Source organism: Primulina tabacum, chromosome 16 (assembly GCF_025594145.1).
Source record: "Primulina tabacum isolate GXHZ01 chromosome 16, ASM2559414v2, whole genome shotgun sequence".
In the NCBI taxonomy this organism is placed as follows: domain Eukaryota; kingdom Viridiplantae; phylum Streptophyta; class Magnoliopsida; order Lamiales; family Gesneriaceae; genus Primulina; species Primulina tabacum.
This window is the reverse complement of record NC_134565.1, coordinates 3,954,168-3,973,619: the sequence shown is the minus strand read 5'-3', so window position 1 is coordinate 3,973,619 and position 19,452 is coordinate 3,954,168. Positions and strand designations below refer to the sequence as shown.

Below are 19,452 nucleotides of genomic sequence, written 5' to 3'. Positions count from 1 at the left end.
GCATATGACGTTTTTGTCATAATTTTTCTAATCTATGCTTAAAAACGGAGAATTGGCATGATATATAGTCTTGATTGTTTTTTGTTGCGGTGAGATACTTGCCCATGAATTGAAAGACCTTGTAGTGTGGTCGAGATGTTTGTTTTAAAGTTCTAACTATAAACCATTTGTTGCTGAAAAAATGTTTTGCAGGCAGGGTTGTTGTTGATGATGCTTCTTCAGACGACAATGATATCAATGAAGTTACATTAGCAGTTGCTTTGTCTTCTAACATCAAACTTCGACTTCTTGCAATGCAAGGTAGACTCTTGTGCATCGAAAGATTTCTAGAGTTATATTTTGGCCGTTTTGTTTTGTTATTCCATTCTTAGAACTCTGATTTATGTGATCAGGTGTAATCCTTGCATTTCCACGTTCTTTTCCTTTTCTGGAAATCTGTGGAAGATGTTTGTGTTTCTATATTCAAATCATTTTATGCTTTTAGGCATTGTTTGACAGTAAATTTTATGACAAGCTCATTATCATCATATAACTGATGCTTTCTGTATTATAAAACAGTTTTTTGAATGCAATTGAATAGTAAGTTTATTATTGTCAATTTGTCATAAAACCACCACTTTTTTGTATTGAGCATAGACTGAATTTCACTTTAATTTCATTTTATGACTAAACTTTATTGGTATCCTGGTTCCTTGCATGCATTTCTTCTTTGCATCTTTCATTCAAGTATGTAGGAAAAGAACATCTCTAATTGGAAAAAAGAACGGAGAGTTCCATCATATTCTTTCAGGCTGCATATCCGATGGTTAGGTAGGGCTTGATTTACTATGTGAATGTGAAGAATGGTTAAAGAACCTGAGAACATTATTTATATCTGATTTTTGGTAAAGTAATATTCATTGGGCTCGAATTTGCTCCAAGTTAAATAATTTCTTCTTACATTTTTCTGTGAGAAATTTGCAGATAACGAACTCATTGAAAAGGAAGTCGACGTTTCCTATTCATATATTATTACCTGCATTAACGAGCTGATTATTGAGCTTGGTGATTAATACTCTCTTTGTTTTAATGGGATGATTCTTTTCCTGAAGGAGTTTGCATGTCATCATATATTATCGGCAAAGCTGATGATGATGATTTTGATTGTATTCTGCAACTGGAAGAGATGTATCAGGTTTGTGTTCATGCATTCATTTTCTTTTATTTAAACTTATTTGTGGTTTGAAAATATTCTGGTGAATGCATCGTTTCACTAGGTGCTTTTGGGAAGGATGGATTTTGAAAAACAGAAGTTGAAAGTGAGAGCGGAGACTACTAAACATCAATCTGGGCCAGCTCATTGTTCTGCTTGTTGTCTCTTAACTTCTGATGCATTGTGTAGAAAGTCAGGCTTTGAATGTTGGTTAAAGACACAACCTTTAATTGATGAGACTACTTTCTTCCTTGATTTGGAGCTACTGCAGCATCTTACAGAGATTGCTGTGGTTGATACTGAAGAACAACATGATGTATTATTTGTTTGAGTTCTTATTTTCATTTTTCAGCTGCTTAACATTTTTGGTCGGCGGAAAATCTTGCTCATGTCAGAACACCATTTTCATCTTGTCGTTTACTGTAGGCGTTATCTGATATGGCTGGTGATTTGGAATCATGTTTGAAGTTTTCACTAAATTATTCGTCAAGACCTCCAACAGACTTCTTACCCCACCAAAAAATTTTATGGACCTTAGATGCTTGGGCATCGGTTGATAGAGGTTAGTGTTTCTCTGTGAATTTGGGCATTGGCGTCGCTGGAACTTTGATAATTGATGTCTTATCTGCTGATACAGTGAGTGAAAAAGTTTCTAGTTTTATTTTGGAGATGTGGCTTAAATGGCACGTAACTCTGTGGGAAACCTGCCCTATGCTGGCAGAGGTATTTACCGTGTGAAATGTGAACATTTTTGAGTTAAGTTATGTTTTTATGTCCCAGAAAACTCAAATTTTGTATCCCCTCTCGCTGCAGATTCCAGGTTATGACACTTGGATCCCTCACAAGCTTTTTCAACCTCTGAAATCGGTATTGGTCGGCCATATTTTGTAAGTCCTTTTCTGAATCAACTAAGACTACTTAACTTGGCCTGGCCAATTCTGCTGACTCCTCTTCTTATCCCTTGTATTATACTCGTATTAATCACATGCTACAACTGGTTAAAATTTTTTTGGGAAGTTTTTGTAGGGGAAGTAAATTTCATTTAACAAAATCTGTTCAAATTTGTGTAGAAATTACAAAATACTATCATATCAAAAGTGAAATAGATTACAGAACATATGGTCAATTGAGTTTCTTTTGAGATTTTGATATAGTTTTCCTATTCAAAAATTTCAACATTATGGACAAAACTTCATCTCTTTACTTGCTCTCGAGTTTGCTTCAGCTCATTCAAGTATTCGTTCTTGTAAGTCATCATGTATGTGTGAGGAACCTGTCTAATTGCAATTTCTTTCCGTGATTTACTCCACTTTCTTAATTTCTGGTTGACTTCTGCAAGACTCAAATCAACGAAGTCCACTAGATTGACTCTGAGCTAGGGGACTTCACCCTTTTACTGTAGATATACAAATTACAAAGACTTCATAATGCTTTAATAATCATCTAAATCACCTGTGTCACCTAATTTTAAACGGTATATGCAATTTGCAAATGGATCATGTATCACCGTCAATTGGTTGTCAAGTCATCAGTAATTTAGAATTAGTTTGCAGATTTTGGGACATTTCATGACATCTGGTGTTATCATTATCTAAAAGCTAACAACCAAGAAGAAAACAAGATGCACTGGACAGTATAATTTATTCTATTCAATGATTAGGATCTCTCAAATTTACAATCTGATGTCTCTAAGATATATAGAAGATTTCTGTATCCAAAAGATAAGACAACCACCTAATCTCTATTTTAAACAAAGAAGGGTAAACTAAAAATTAATAATAGTTATCATAACAAACTTATCAACATTATGTTGATCTATGAATATCACCCTCCAATTTTCGGACACATTTTCAAACTCTATATGTTGGATAAACATGTCCAGTGTACCCATTTTTATATATGTCCTATGAATCTTAAATCGTAAAGGATACTACTTGTAATTCTAGTTAATTGTTGCTTGCTAATGTTTTTCATCTCTTAACTAATAATTGTGAGGTTCCTTCTTGTTGTAATATTATTTTGTTTTTTCTTTTATTTCTTTCATCAATTGTTCAATACTTGCAACACTCCTCAAATTTATTTGGTCCTTTTGTGCATTCCTATAAAACTCAGGCAAAATACTGGAACAGTTAGAGAGTATCTGGCACATATGCTCAAGCTTAGGGTTGCCTCACATAATATTTGGCACAGTTCTGCAAATGTGGTTAAATCACACGACATGCTGCTCTCTGCTGCACGTTCTCTCTTCCAGCAGGTATTCTTATTGATTTGATGAAATGATTTTGATTTTCATTTTCAGAGGAAAACCTTGACACATCCTGATTGACGTCCCCCTTTGTATTTACTTTTAGATTATTTATGCGCACAAAAACTCATTTGAAGATTCCAGTTTTGCAAAAATCAGATCTGCCTTCCAATCAATCCAGAGATCGAAGAACCCGGTACCTCTCTTTTACTGCTTACCATTTTGTATGTCATAAATTTCACTTTCAGGAGGTATTTTGTGGATATGCTTTTGTGATTTTAGGTGTGAACTTTTTATTTGTTCGGTGACATTGCATTTGGCACTAGAGATGGTTACCCTTGAAAATTCAATTTTTAGCCTTTAGATTGCGTGATAGTTTCTTGCCCAATATTATGTTGTCTTTGTCTCCTTGGTTTGAAGTACACGTGTGTGACTTGGTGTATTGCAGAAAGAAAATATCAAGAATCTGGTTTCTCTTCTGGGTTCATCGAACCACCATGTATTTACATCATGGATTGATTCCTTTATTGAGCCGTTGCTGAATGAACTTTATCCTTTGTGCCCCTCTGATGGTTAGTGCATACTATAATACTACATTTTGGTTATAGATTTTAGGTGGTGATACTTTGCCTCATCTTGTGCATATTCTTTTCTGTCTGTTTAATATATATTTGTCCTCACATTTTCACTTGAAACTTTTTTGATGTAGAGCAAAGTATCGGTTATGCATTGTTGCGAATTGGTTGCTTGCGTTACAATCTTTTGATCTGCTGTGATGACCTTGATCCAACTGTAAAGTATTCTATCAAGTGTTCTGAACTCAAAGAAATGATAGCTTCACTCGAGCTCGAGATTGAGGTTTGTCCATGAGTCCATCATTTGATTCTTGCAGCGAAATTCACCCACACTATACAATTCTGCGCACCTGCATGTCAGTTGATACAATATAATTTTCTCCATGCAAGGTTAAGGGTCTACCTCTTTCTTGCATGCGGATTAACGAACTGTGAGACAAATGAATTCTATTTCTGAGGGTTTATTTGTCCAAATTGTATGTATGATCTAATAGTGTGTGGGGTTTAGTTTATTTTGGGCTGTATACCTTAAATGCAACAATTGATTATGGCTACTTCTGATATTTACTTTGTGGTTCGGGAAGAGTTGAGACAAATCCTTGGATTCATAGTTTATTTTAAGTTTCATTTTTTTATCCTTTGCCATAGTTTTGGATTTATTTTATTTTCTGATCTCTTTGTTATCACAGGTTCGAAAAGAATGTATGTATTTAGCTGGAAGTACACCGCTGGGAGAAGCTAGTATTTTCAGCAGAATAAACTTGCTAGAAAGACTCCATGCTGAGAGGAGAACGCTGAGAAGAAAGGTCCACGAGTCTACGATTTTCCTTCTGATAAATATTTTTTTTTTGTGTATTTTATAAGCATGAATGAAAAGGTTGAATTGTGTTCTAATAGCTGATTGTATTTATCTTTTCATCTCCTCCAAGCTCCCTTCCACACTTAAAGGTTCTGAAATGATTTTTTTCCTCTTGTTGTAAGTTAGAGTCAGGATACTGAATCTCAACTGTAAATAATAAATGCCTAGCGTTAGTTCATATAATTTACAGCAAGTTGATGCTATAACAAAAATGTTGTGATAGAGGTCTTTCATACCTTGAGATCTTTCATCATTTTAAGTGTTATTATTATGTCTTTTATGTGGAAGAGCAATTCTAACTTATACCTACTGATCTCTACCCCTGTATCAGATGGTCTTTCGTCCCAATCCTGAAAAATTTAAAAAATTGAAGCATGAATGCAATGATTTTCTTAAGTTGGTTGCAACTTTGGTTGACTGGACGAAGAATGTTACAAGTCCGAGAGCTGAACTGTGCATTGACCAATTGCATAATTGGCAGGTAGTTTTAATTGGTGATAAAGTATTTTCCGTTAATTCTTGTATTTTGCCTGCTTTGTATGCAAACAAATCTGTTTTTTTTTCCCTCTTCTTTACATTTTTTTAATTATCAGGTGACAACATCGTGCTTCATTGATCGATTATCAAATGAATACTCAGCATACCTTGATGTAATTGAACCTGTTCAGGCTGCAATTTATGAAATGAAATTAGGCTTGTCATTCTTTGTTCCTTGTGTACTGTATAAAGAGTACAATGCTAATGGAGTGCAGAATATGGAGATGTGGCGGGTTAGTTGAAGATATGTTTCTTTATCAGAATTATCTTTTTTCTTTTGCATATCTTTTGCCTTTGACTCTGGAAGTGTCTTCGACAGGGTGCAATCTATGAATTTATGAGATTCCCTAGAGGCTGTGCCTCAAAAATAATTTCAGTGAACGGTGGGGGGAAGCCGGAGCTTTCAATTCATGATATTGATTTATCAATGAATATTGCGGAAATAAACATGAATTTGCTGAAAAAAATAACCATCTCTACTTGTGACTTGGTTTGTGATACAATGGTATGTGATTTTGTGCTGTATTTGGGAAATTTGAGTTTCCTTTTAGTTCTAACAAGTGACCTAGTATTATTGATGAGCATCATGGTCTGCTGATATGAAGTCAGGGGATGACCATGCTATTCAACCACTCTTCTGAATTATCATGGTGCTTAATATTTTGGTATCTGTTAAGCAGGACTCAAGTTTTCGATTCAATATTGCTGTTTACCACAATGTTCTGTCTCAAATTAAAATTTCTGCAGCTGATGCACATATTCTTTGTGATGCTTCCTTTAAGGTGAGAATTCCTGCCTGTGTTAATGAGCCAGTAGTTCATCCATTGCAATGATTTGATGCTGTACCATGTTTTGTCAGGTCTTGCAAGAGATATTTGATAAGGTTTCCCGCTATTGGTTGGATTGGATGGATCAGAAACATCATATAAAGACAAAGGAGGCTCAATGGTTCAGATTCAGAGCTCGTGCATTCAAGATAGAGAGCATCACACAAATTGATGTATCAAAATTTTCAAATTTGCTTGCAAAAGAGAGCTTCTTAGAGTGGCAGGAGATGCTTTCTGAAGAACTAGATGGGAAGGTAAAAATATTTTGGGCCCAATCTCGCCCTCTCTCTGTCCCGGCAGTAACAGAAACACAAACGTCTATCTTATAATCAGTATTTTTCAATGGACATGCATATGAATTTGTGGGTGTACACATCAAAGCGTGAGATTCGAGATCTATATGAGGGAGTACCATTTTCTCCTTGCAGATTGAAACTATGGAGAATGATTGGAACTTAGTTGAAGAATCCGATTTGGGTGACATGGTCAACATTCACAATCAGTTATTTGGTTCGATGGAGCTTATTAAAAAAGTAAGCTTACTCGGAACATTTTCCGGATTCCAAAACTTAATGTGTGTGCAAGTTCATGATGGCAAACCTAAAATATGTTCTACAAGTCTAAATGCCAACATTCATATCAAAACAGAAATTATCCTCTAAAAAATTTGTTTTCATCTGCAAACAAATATACTAAAAGAAATATTGATATTTTTCAATTTAACTGGACCATCGATTTTGGTGGGCATCTTCAAATTTGTTCATTATGGATGTGGAACTATGCTGAAGCTGTTGTGCCATCTGCGTACGCTCATTAAAATCTGGAGACTGTAATACATGTCTTTCTCATCTGAATAGTAGTTATTGCATGTAATTATGTTTCTTGTTTTGTGCTGGTTTTTGTATTACCAACTAATATGGTAATTGTTGTGTGATTTTACAACATGCCCATATTTCCCCGAGCTTAAGAACAGATTTTTCATGATATGCAAGGGTAAGTTATCATCTAGTTGGGATATATGTTGGAAGCACGGTATGTAGTTTGAGTTTAGGGAAGCTGAATGCTATTGTTTGTTCTTGATTCATTTATGCCACTTTTGAGTGGATCTCATTGACTTTTATTTTTCTGTTGAATCTTATTGAATTTCATTAACCTCATTTTCTCACACATACTGATTGACAAAATTTCATAATCAGTTTTGCAGTAGTCAAGTCTCTGATGCTGAGAGATTGTCTTCGTTTCATGGCACTTATATGCTTGGAATGGAAATGATGCAGGGTGATTTCTATTGCATGATTCGTCCCTAATAATTTTTTCGTACTTGATCAAAATTCTCATGTTCTCTTGATTTCAGATTTAAACGGATTATTTTCCTCCATTTTCGATGCGAAGATTGCTCCAGAGCATTTACTTCGCCTCTGTTTGGAGCATGCTAATAAGTTCGGTCATTCTACAAAATCGACTTCTGCATACAACTTTTATAAGGTGACTTTTTCCTTCCATAAAGTTTGCTTTTCTAATTTTCTTACGACCCGGTATTTTCTAAAAACTTTTCTTATGTTTCCTTTCTATTCGGTTCTCATTTCAGGATTCAAATTCGTCCGTGTTGGCTAAATTGGTTGAACCAGTTTCCATTCTTAAGCAGCGAATATTGTTTCTGTTGAAAGAATGGGATGATCATCCTGCTCTTCAAAAAATTTTGGAAGTTATTGACATGATTTTAGTTTTACCTCTTGACACTCCACTTGCCAAGGTATAATATTTTAGTAGTTGTTTACTACAGAGAGTTACATGGCAATTAGTGAAAATCTGCAATATCCACTGGGGTGAAATTCTTGTTTCTTGGTGAGTGATGGAATTTGATATCACAAGATATTAGTCCAATATACTGTGTTCTATTCTAGAATGAACACTCTTGATTTTGAGCAGTAGATGTGGACTTGAGATGACTGTTTAGGCCATTTCAAGATCCTATATCCTCCCACCCCCGCTCCCAGAGTCCCCAGTTGACAATTTTACAATATATTATATTTAAGTAATCCTAAGATCATCTGTTCTTGATCTGTATTTCTATTAGATCTTCTAACGCAAGAACATGGTCAACTGATGTAGATCCTTGACATTTAATTTTCTTTTTGAAGGCTCTTTCGGGTTTGCAGTTCCTGCTTAATAGGGTACAAAGTGCGCAAAAAACAGTTATGAATTTTCGTCTCTCAGGTAACTTACGTACTTTCAGATGCATTATTTTTGGCTTTCTGATGGAACATAAATAATATTGTTTGTTGTCCCTCTGAATTTTTTATTTCTAGATCAACTGGAACCAATTTTTGCTGTGATTTCTTCATGGCATAAGTTGGAGTTTGAATCTTGGCCTGCACTGCTCGATGAAGTTGAATCTCAGACTGAAAGAAGTGCTGCAAAAGTAGGATTCTAATTTCCTGTTTCTACTCTCGAGTTGAAGCGACAGAGTGAACTTTTCTTTACAATGACAATTTTTTTAATAAGAAACGATATTATATTAATTGATTAATAGCTATTAATTACACGTGGCAGACAACTGATCCACACACGAACAAGAAGGACAGACAAGTTCTAATCATATCAACAACTTATATAACTCTCATCCCTCAATATGTCTTAGATAGAGATGTTCTTAAACTCTACATGCTTCTCCATCCAGATAGATGTTCGGATCTTTATCTTATCTCAAACTTTTTTCAATCCGCTTTTCTAGATTGTAAAAAATCCTTCTATTATGCTCCAACCATACTGATAAGCAAGTACAATGAACTACTACAATCCAAAAAATTCTACCCTTTCTGTCAAGTTCACGTCCAAGATAACAAATAGTTCGTGTGAAGATCTTGGAACTACCCACAACAAACCCATCTCCTCCAAAGCTCTTAACCAAAGATCTTTTGTGAAAGGACAGTGAATAAGTATATGGTCCTGAGCCTCCACCTCTCACCGACATAACACTCACCATTTTGGACACAGAGCACATTTCATCATCTCAGAAGTTGGCAGCTTACACAACACTGCGATCCACGAGAAAATTTGAACCTTTAGTAGTATCGGTACTTTCTAAATAACATGAACGAGAGAAAACAAAGGAAAGTTGTTGAAGCCTGAAGGATCCCCGATCCACACCTTGATATCATCAACCCCTTCAACCAACCCGACCCTCTCTAAAGATCTTAGCAAAGAGCTCAATTCATTCACTTTCCTCATCCCTCAAATCCCTTTGAAGATGCAAAATCCAAGATATAACAAAAGCTGAGGAATAGTCTTTCATTTGGATAAAGTAAGAAATAGGCTTGACCGATCCTTCCAAAATCTGATCTTGTTACCTTCTTTAACCACTTCGCTCACTAAATTGGCGAAAGCCGGATATATTCTAGAAACGAACTTTCAGAGACTTCTAAATGTAACATTCATTGCTAAGCTTGCGTCCCGACCATTATCCTGTAACCCATATTTGCACACACTAACTTTTTTCCACAACGGTTCATCTTGGACTGAGTACATCTACCACCATTTTCCCAAAAGGGCTCTGTCTCTTAGTCAGATGTTTCTAATACCCAACCCAACCTTCCTCTTTCTCTCGGTTGACAGACATGTTCTCATGCAACCATATGACAAAGTCTCTATCCGCTCTATCCCATAGGAAATCCATCATAGTCTTCTCTATAATCTCCGCTATACCTTCTGGGACCCTAAAAGAGACATGAAGTACATTGATAGAGCATTCAACACTACTGAAATCAAATTTAATCTTCTTTTAAACAAAAACACTTTCTTCCAACTCGCTAGCTTCTTAGACGTTTTAGGCAAAACAGTTTCCCAGAACGAAATTTTCATGAGATTTCCGCCTAATGAAACCACAAGATATTTAATTGGCCAAGTCTCCCTCCCCAACTTAGTTGCCGAGCTAACCCTACCTCTGATACACAATTTAGGCCTAACAAGGCATTCTTTTCCATATTGTTCTTTAATCATGACATCTGACAAAATGAATTCAAGATCCCCCCCAAAAACCACAAATGACCTATCATTTTTTACAAAGAACAGAGAGTCATCCGCAAACTGAATGTGTGAAACCTTTATTCTTTTTGCCTACTTGTAGCCCCTGTATATGAGGTTCATTGCCTTGGCCTCATCAATCAATCTACTCAGCACGTCTACTATCAAATGAAACAAAAAAAGTGAGAGCTGATCACCTTGCCTAGGGTCTTTCTCACCCTTGAATTACTCGGCCTGCCATTGATAAGAATTAAGAATGAAACAATAGAGAGACAACCCCGAATCCATTTCTCCATCTCTCTTCGAACCCTTTTTTAGTAGAAAGTAATTCAAAAAGCCCCAATCCGCATTATCATAAGTCTACTCAAACTCGATTTTAAACACCCACCTCTTTTTTTATACCTCAGCTCTTCGGACCACCTCATTAGCTATATGACAAAAATCAAGAATTTGTCTCCTTTCGATTTAAGCACTTTGAGTCTCTTTTATTGTGATGGGTAGAATTTTCTTCAATCTAACTTACAAGATTTTAGCAATAATCTTATTTAGGCTGGTTGTGAAGCTGATAGGCCTAAAGTCTTTTACCTTTACAGAATCTTGTTTCTTTGGTATCAGACATATGTATGTCTCATTGGTAATACATTTATATCATCTCCCTCAAAAAATTCATTAAAAACCTTCAACAAATCTTCCTTAACAATATCCTAACACTCCTGATAAAATACCATTATAAAATCATCTGGGTCCAGAGCTTTTGATCCATCATTTTCAAACATTGCTCTTTAATCTTTTTCTCTGAAAGGTACTGAGACTCAACTATCGATAGGCATCATTACTATCCTATTCCCCAACCCCTTTCATCAGATTTGCTGTATAAGTTTATGAAGAACTCAACAATGGCCGATTCTATCTGCTCACCAGATGACGTTACCGACCCATCCGCCCGCTTTAACTTATTGATAGATGACCTACCCCTACGATGATTTAATAAGGAATGGAATAATTTTGTGTTATGATCCCCTTCTCTCAACCATTTCACTCTCGCCTTTTGATTACCTATCCGGTTTCTTCGACACACTAGCTCTTCTATTGCACATACATCTGACTTCCCTTCTCTCGCTTACAATGACAATCATATGAACCAAGTATCTCAACTCAAAACTAGGATATATGATATAGCACAACTTCATTTCTCATGCATTTTGAAATTCAAGTTGTAATTTCGGTTTCATTTGACAGTTAATTGTGCCTTTATTTGTGTTCATTAATATATTCAATTTATCATTGTCTATTTTGCTATAAAGCTAAGCTTTTAGTGACATTAACTTGGTATGCAATCCAAGCTTAGTGCAATTGGATAGTTTCATAGCTCCTACCGAATCAAACTTTTGTTTTATGCAATCAAACTCTCTTTTTCATGTCCTGTTGTGCAATTGATATTTTAATTTCGTCTTGTGCTTCCTTGCAGCTGTGGTTTCCGTTGTATTCGGTTTTTCAACGTAGCCATACCGATGATATCAATCAATACAAGCTATCAACAATTGGAAGGCTAGTGTTTGGTCTTTATTGTTCTTGAATTTTGGTTGATAAATTGCTAATACTAAATAAATATGCAGCATGGAAGATTTTTTTAGGACATCCAGGGTTGGTGACTTTAAAAAGCAACTTCAATTACTTCTCTCTCTCCATGGGCATATCAGCAAAGAGATAAGACAGATGTCTCATGTAAGGTAAAGTGGAATTGCATGTTTTTGTTTTGGGTTTTCTGTGTAGTAAGTAGTCTTTGAGCTATTTTCTTGCCGTTATGTTGGCGCTTTGTCTCTGTGGCAGATAGACATGACCTTATGTTTTCATTCAATAGTTTGCACGTGAAGCCATTTTATTTATTTCTGAAGGATAAAGATTGTGTTAGTAATGCCTCTAATGAATTGTGCAGCCCTTGTCAAGAGGAGAATGTGAAAATTCTATACAATACTTTTGGCTTCTGTGTGCAATTCTTGCCAAGGTAAGAGTCCAGTTCCCTGAAATTCGGGGTCCATAATGCTTTCTTCGTAACATCTTATGTGGTTTTTTTGAAAGTTAATATTTCTTTATTTGCAAAAGAATTTTGGAACACATCCAAACAAATAGAAGAAACATCGAGATGGAGTTGACAGAAGTTTTGAAGTTGTGCCATTGGGACCGCATTGAGAATCACTTGGCCTTTGAAAACATGAGAAGAACCAGACAAAAATTTAAAAAGATCGTACAAAAGTTTATGGTAAGTGTATGATTTCTATACACGAGAGATTTTGAATCAATGTATTAAATATTGTGACCTATTTTGTATATGTCGTCATTTGTTTGCTTATCGATACATGTCCATTTCCCTTTCTATCCCTTCTAATTTATCTTCGTCTTATCTTTACAGGACCTACTCCAACAACCTCTGATGCCTTTTATTGAACAATTCCCTCGGACTGATATAAACAACCAATCTATTCAAGGCATTGGCCACCTCCCTGATCCCTATGATATCAGAAGGAATCTTCTTGATACTGTCTGCAATCAGACACAGTGTAAAGATAAAGACAGGTGGACTTTTATTTCCTTTTGTTTCATGTATGTTTTTTTCTGCAACTTTGCATGAAGGATTAAACCATAACCCTTTGTAGTAGCTCGGCGTGGTTTGCCAATTGGTGGGACACTGTAGAGTTGACTATGCACAGTATAGGAGGTAGTCTCCAATCTCGAACCTTACTATGCATATGTCCCTTTTCATTGTTTATTTAAATGCTTTCAAACCATGCAGAAATTATGGATGACATCAACTGCGATATTCCTTCAGGTTCTTCACGCCTTTCGTACTGGGAAAGAAAACAGTCATGGCATACAATTGGGAAAATTTACACCTCTCTACTTCACTCTGATGAACTTTGGGAGAATAAACATAAGAATTTGAGGAAAAGGAGAGCATTCTCTGACCTTTTGAGTCTCCTCGATAATTGCGGCTTGTCCAAGCGTAGAACATTTGTAAAGGTTATATTGCCATATATTTTTTATTTATTTTTGTTATTCTTGAATTTATTTTGACCATATGGGTCCCAGTTTACATTTCAATCTTAGAAATCAGTATACTACTTTTCAAATGAATTCTGCTATCATGTAGGATGAATTTAGGAGATCCTGGCTTCTGCAGCCATCCTATGATGTGCAACATTTACTGCTGTTTGAAAGTGATATTTCTTCTGGAAATTCCGATTGTGATATCGACCCCTTTCAGAGATCATCCAATGAATCTATATGGCATGCAGCCAATAAATACTATTTCAAGAGCATTTCTTCCATGCAAACTCTGGAGCAAATAAGTCAGAATTTCCATAAGGATTTTAGTCTCGTACAGGTACATGGTAGATAAATTATTTCAATTTGATGAACTCGTCGATTTTGTTGTTTAAATCCTAGTACATAGTTTGTTATTAGGTATAACTATAATGATCTTTTCGGTGACCCAGTAAAGAAGATGATATAAGAGCTTTTTCTTGGATTGCTGTATTATTTTTCCCTGTTTTCTTGTCAAAAAACATCTTTATCTTTCTTAGTATGGTAGTTTCGAAATTTTATTATTGAATAAAAAGATATTTGGTTCCTCTGCGTATTTCATTTGGTGGGGATGTAATATTATCCTCTCATATATAGGTTGAAAGATCTGGTTCTTATGTTGATCATCTACTTGAGATTCAACAAGAGCAAAGGTCTGCTTTATATCGTTTTGCAAAACAACTCAAGTGCTTGAGACAATGCATGCTGCCATTAGCAAATATGTTCTCAAACTCCATTCATTCGGCTAAGGACACCATCAGCGATTTCTCTTTTTCGAAGAACCAATACCCCACTTTCAAATGCATGTGGCAACAAAAGGTACTCTACCTGAAGTAATTAGCTGATATTCTTTTCCCTCAAAGTCTGACCTCTTATTCTTCAACTGTTGCAGCAACTCTTCGATGGTTTCTGTACCATGATGTATGAAGCGCATTTGTTGCTGCTAACAGTTGAGAACACTCATCTGAGCACTTGTTCAACTGTTAAATGTGGAGCTGAAAAGATTCGTTTGTTCATTCAGAACATCCTTCCCGACTTTCAGAAATCTAAGGTATATGCATAATTATCATGCTGATGGGCATCTATATCGGTTTGAATTTTGAAAAATGATATCTTATTTTAACTGACACTTACCGACAGAATTTACTGGATCACTATCTCCTTGGAAGTAATGGAAATATAGCAATGAATGAAATTAAGTTGCAACCTTATGGCGTGACTAAAGAAATGGAGCTGTTGGTAAATGAAAACTTTCAGTTAATTAAGACCTTCAAAAACAATCTTTCCGCACTCCATGATACAGAAGATGGAAAAGTGGCTGTTACAGATATTCTGCTTGGGCATTTCGAAGATTTATTTTCAAAGGTAAATGCTAAATCTACACTAATAATGCAGCTGCTCTGTGAGCTTGATGGACTTTGTAATGATAAAAGAACATGTTGATATTATTTTCGATGAAAAAATGCTTGATAGAACTCCAATTTGAGCACTCCCAACATTTTTCAGGTTCAAATTATTTCTGAAGAGTTTAATTCTTCTTTACAAGAAAGAAATCTCCCAAATAGTGGTGACAGGAATACCGATCATGGTGATGGAAATGCAACTGAATTAAATGCCCTCAAGGGCACATATAAAAATGTCCTGGGTGTATTTCAGAGAGTTGCATCTTTGAAGTGTGATTTTGCTCTTACTGAAGAGTCACTGATAGATATGAAGAAGTGGAAAACCTTATTTGAAAAAGATATAGAGCTTTTACAGTTGGACCTCATTTGTGGAGATGTTATCAAGACTACTCAATCTGCTGTAAGTTCATGCATTATGTATTCTCCTTCGAGAATTTCAATTTTTTGATATTTAAATTGTTGCCTGCTCTTATTATTTTCTCAGGTAGGACTGCTGAACTCCTATGGAGATGGAAATTCTAATGTGACTTCTATCCTTTTTGGACATTTCGGACATCTCTATACCCTGTTGGAAGTGATACTGGCCTTTGGCAATAATCTTTTGAGTGATTTTCTAGAGATCCACGGTGTGGTAAGTTTTTGTGAACTTCTACATGTAATTGAATTATTTTTTATCTGTTAAGTGGATGATATACGAAGAAAGTAGGCTGCCTGTTTGAAAAATAAGTGAGAAAAATAATTGAACAATATGAAAAAATATGATAACCTCAATTATGGCTTGCTTGTAATATCTGATGCTGCGGCCAGCATAAGTTGCTTTTTTTCTTAAGTGGAAGAATAAGTTACTTTTGTTCTCAACTGGAAGAAGGAAGCAAGGCAGAGATTGAGATGGCTCGTTGCTTTTATAACAATGGGATTGTATGTCTAAGCCACTTTATTTCCCTTGCACGTAGGTGTGTATGTTGGCTCATGTGCTTGCCAACATTTTTGCTTCATTATTTTCCAAAGGATTTGGCACTACTGAAGATCAAGAAAATGAGATTGTGAAAGAAACAACTCAAGATGGAAAGGGAACTGGTATGGGTGAGGGCTCGGGACTGCATGATGTCAGTGATCAAATAAATGATGAAGATCAGCTCCTTGGAACCTCTGATAAGGTATGAAATGATCCGACCACTTCTGTTTTCACAACGAAACATGTCTTGTGATAATTTTTTTCTTTTTAATCTGAAGCAAAATGAGGAGAGAGATGCTATGTCTGACATTCCAAGTAAAAATGAAAAAGGGTTAGAAATGGAACAGGACTTCGATGGAGATTCATTTAGTGTTAGTGAGGATTCTGGAAATGATGGAAATGAAGATGATCCGGATGACCAACTGGATTCTGCCGTGGGAGAAGTTGGTTCAAACAAAGACGTAGTTGATGAGAAACTTGCTGGTGTGGATGATGATGATGAGAATCACCGTTCAAATGAGAAGTACGAGAATGGGCCATCTGTGAAAGACAAAACTTCCAATGATGAAGAGCTTCGAGCCGGGGAAGATTTTGACGCTGCTAATGAGGATGCTGGAGATCTTGATGCAAACATATCTAGTGAACAAAAAGATGAAAATGCAAATGAAGAAGGTTGTGATGGTGCAGAAGATATGAATATAGACAAAGACGAAGCATTTTCAGATCCCTCAGGGATAAATCTTGATGAGCAGAATCAAGGGACTGAAGATGATGTTCACATGGATGAGCCAGAAACTGCCGATCCAATGGAAGATGGTGAATCATCAGAGGATTTGAATGTTTTGGATGCAAAGGATGATGATGAAAAGAGTAACGTAATGCAAGAATACCCGGAAAACACAGACTTGGAGCATTATGGCAAGAGTTCCGAAACAGCCGCCACTGAGGAGAAAGGCTTTGAAAAGGATACAGGAATGGATATTAGGATGCCAGAGAAAGATGTTTTTCAATCTACTACTAATTTGGTACATGACAATATTGCGACTGCTCAATCTTTGGGACAACCTAGCGATGATTTTGAACAAGCTGATATAGGAGATTTTGCAGCTGATGATATGTTATCCAATTTTAGTGAAATTAAGAATGACCTTGCTCCATCAAGTAGTCTACACAATTCCTCGCAATTCGAAGTGAGGGTTGCCGACTCTGCAAATGGGAAGAAATTAAGCCAGGAACAACGCAGAACATCACTACCTCATTCAGAGTCTGTTTCTCAGAAATCTCAACCGAACCCTTGTCGCAGTGTTGGCAATGCTCTTGATGGATGGAAAGAGAGAGTTAAAGTGTCTCTTGACCTTCAGGATCAAATAGAAAATTTGGATGATTTTATGGACGATAACGTAGATGAATATGGATATACTGCTGAATATAAGGAGGGCACAACTCAAGCACTTGGACCTGCAACAGCTGACCAAATTAACGGAGATATAGCTCAAAATGATGCTAACAGGGATAATACAGGAAACACTGATGGGCAAGATTCGTCCATGGATATTAAAATTGACGAACAAACTTCTGAAGCTGGCCCTAACAAAATTTCAGCTTTTCCTTCTGTAGATGACGATAAAAAGCAGCAAGGTAAGTCGGATTTAGAGAAGCAGCTGGAAAAATCCATAGAAGGCGACGATGTTCATGGCCTAGATCATACTACAGTGTCAGAGAATTCGGTATCTGTACTGAAATCGTTCATGCACGAGGACTTCAATCAACTTACCAAGTTTCCAGTGAGTGATGATGAGCTGGGTAAAGCCCATTGCTTTGAGCAATCCCACGAAGTGAGGAATGATGCAGTCACTATGTGGAAAAGATATGAATTGCTCACGACAAGGTTGTCTCAGGAGTTATCCGAACAGTTACGTCTGGTCATGGAACCCACTCAAGCTAGCAGGCTCCAAGGGGATTACAGGACTGGCAAAAAAATTAACATGAAGAAGGTAATTGTGTTGTGATATAATTTTTGAAACTGTGTTCAATGTTGTATGATTGGATCCATCTCATATTTGAATTTCCAGGTAATTGCATTCCTTGCCAGCCATTATATGAAAGATTATATATGGCTCCGGCGGACCCGGATGAGTAAACGTGATTACCAAGTTGTCATTGCTGTGGATGATTCCCGCAGCATGTCAGAAGGCCGTTGTGGAGGTGTTGCCATTGAAGCATTGGTGACAGTTTGTCGTGCAATGTCCCAGCTGGATGTGGGAAAAATGGCTGTTGCAAGTTTTGGGAAGCAGGGTAACATCAAATTGCTGCATGACTTTGACCAGCCTTTTACTGCTGACGCTGGGATCAAGGTCCGTCCGTTTCTCTACCGCTGACTTTAATTTGTTACAATTCAAAAGCATCATCTTATATGTCAGACTCTTTTAAGGATAAGATACTTTAAGTTTAACCAATGCTTTCTACCATCTAAATCATACTTGCTGACATTTTTACCGTGGGACAGATGATATCAATTTAACCTTTAAGCAAGAGAACACAATCGCCAACGAACCTATGACTGATCTACTGAAATATCTGAAGAACATGCTGGACACTGCAGCCATGCATGCACGACTACCTTCAGGGTACAATTCCTCTCCAGCAGCTTGTACTGATTATAGCGGATGGCCACTTTACTGAGAAGGTAAACTCTTCATCACGTTCTAAGTTCTGTTTTTTCTTCTTTTTTCTTTTCGAAAAAGAAACGGACGAATAAGCATATTTGTGTTCTTTTTCAATTGACCACCTTGTAATGGTTTATTATTTTTCCGCTCCTCACAGGAAAAATTGAAACATTATGTGAGAGATATCTTGAGCCCAAAACGCATGGTTGCATTTCTGCTTATTGATAACCCAAAGGAGTCCATCATAGACCGTCAGGTAATTTATGCCTATGCCATCGATCTCTTAATTTAGTTGAATAAGTAATATTATCCCCCGCTTTCCAAGGATACTCATATAATTGTACCTTCCAGGAATATACTTTTGAGGGTAGCGAGGTAAAGTTGTCCAGATATTTAGACTCATTTCCTTTCCCGTTCTATGTTGTTCTGAAGAACATTGAAGCACTTCCCAGGACACTTGCAGATCTGTTGAGACAAGTAAGTTTCGAGTGATAATAATCCGATAATGTTCTACCTTTCTTGAATGTGAACCTGATCGAAATACTTGTTTACTTGTTCCATTCAGTGGTTCGAGCTTATGCAATACTCAAGGGAGCAATGATATGGAAATATCTACGTTTTGCCCGAATTTAGACATTCACACACTAATGGAGGGGACGGTGCCATGGTCTTTGTTAGATAATACAATTCTTCTAGCCTAAAATCATGCTTGTACATTATTCTAACAATATTCTAGGCTTAGTTTATGTTTATAATTAGCTTGATTATTGTACATATTTTCAGCCTTAATTTACGTTTGTACATTGTATATTAACCCCATTCATGAATGAGAAGAGGCAGGAGGCTGAACCCAGTCAGCAGTTCTCTGCTACCTACCACCGCTACAGGGACAAACTTACAATCACAGCCCAACACATCTTCACCCAGGCCGAGTACTCCTCATCCCATGTTTCATGGAATGACGACCAGAAGTAAACATGGCATTTTTAAACCCAACCACAAATATGACATTAATTTGAGCTCCACGACCAATACAATCATTTCACCCATACCAAAAAATCCAGTAAATGCTCTCCATGACTCAAATTA

At 36.5% G+C, this 19,452-nt stretch overlaps 1 protein-coding gene across 1 annotated transcript in view; it reads left to right on the top strand.

Annotated features, from left to right (window-relative positions):
- The window catches only part of LOC142529084 (midasin-like), a 51,287-nt gene extending 32,116 nt beyond the window's left edge, over nucleotides 1-19,171 (top strand). The window contains 43 exon segments of the mRNA XM_075634476.1: nucleotides 193-300; nucleotides 1,092-1,174; nucleotides 1,257-1,508; nucleotides 1,619-1,754; nucleotides 1,830-1,915; nucleotides 2,006-2,079; nucleotides 3,305-3,446; nucleotides 3,544-3,633; nucleotides 3,886-4,009; nucleotides 4,147-4,295; nucleotides 4,702-4,818; nucleotides 5,203-5,352; nucleotides 5,465-5,641; nucleotides 5,728-5,913; nucleotides 6,089-6,190; nucleotides 6,268-6,489; nucleotides 6,664-6,768; nucleotides 7,432-7,513; nucleotides 7,590-7,720; nucleotides 7,824-7,988; nucleotides 8,377-8,452; nucleotides 8,545-8,657; nucleotides 11,727-11,806; nucleotides 11,875-11,988; nucleotides 12,195-12,263; nucleotides 12,362-12,518; nucleotides 12,669-12,832; nucleotides 12,913-12,974; nucleotides 13,050-13,276; nucleotides 13,407-13,640; nucleotides 13,937-14,158; nucleotides 14,232-14,390; nucleotides 14,480-14,704; nucleotides 14,846-15,142; nucleotides 15,227-15,373; nucleotides 15,696-15,899; nucleotides 15,976-17,691; nucleotides 17,770-18,055; nucleotides 18,204-18,331; nucleotides 18,333-18,383; nucleotides 18,521-18,619; nucleotides 18,715-18,840; nucleotides 18,929-19,171. Of these exon segments, the coding sequence (XP_075490591.1) occupies nucleotides 193-300; nucleotides 1,092-1,174; nucleotides 1,257-1,508; nucleotides 1,619-1,754; nucleotides 1,830-1,915; nucleotides 2,006-2,079; nucleotides 3,305-3,446; nucleotides 3,544-3,633; nucleotides 3,886-4,009; nucleotides 4,147-4,295; nucleotides 4,702-4,818; nucleotides 5,203-5,352; nucleotides 5,465-5,641; nucleotides 5,728-5,913; nucleotides 6,089-6,190; nucleotides 6,268-6,489; nucleotides 6,664-6,768; nucleotides 7,432-7,513; nucleotides 7,590-7,720; nucleotides 7,824-7,988; nucleotides 8,377-8,452; nucleotides 8,545-8,657; nucleotides 11,727-11,806; nucleotides 11,875-11,988; nucleotides 12,195-12,263; nucleotides 12,362-12,518; nucleotides 12,669-12,832; nucleotides 12,913-12,974; nucleotides 13,050-13,276; nucleotides 13,407-13,640; nucleotides 13,937-14,158; nucleotides 14,232-14,390; nucleotides 14,480-14,704; nucleotides 14,846-15,142; nucleotides 15,227-15,373; nucleotides 15,696-15,899; nucleotides 15,976-17,691; nucleotides 17,770-18,055; nucleotides 18,204-18,331; nucleotides 18,333-18,383; nucleotides 18,521-18,619; nucleotides 18,715-18,840; nucleotides 18,929-18,964 (7,673 nt within the window). The 3' untranslated portion in view covers nucleotides 18,965-19,171.
- Nucleotides 19,172-19,452: the final 281 nt, after the last annotated feature.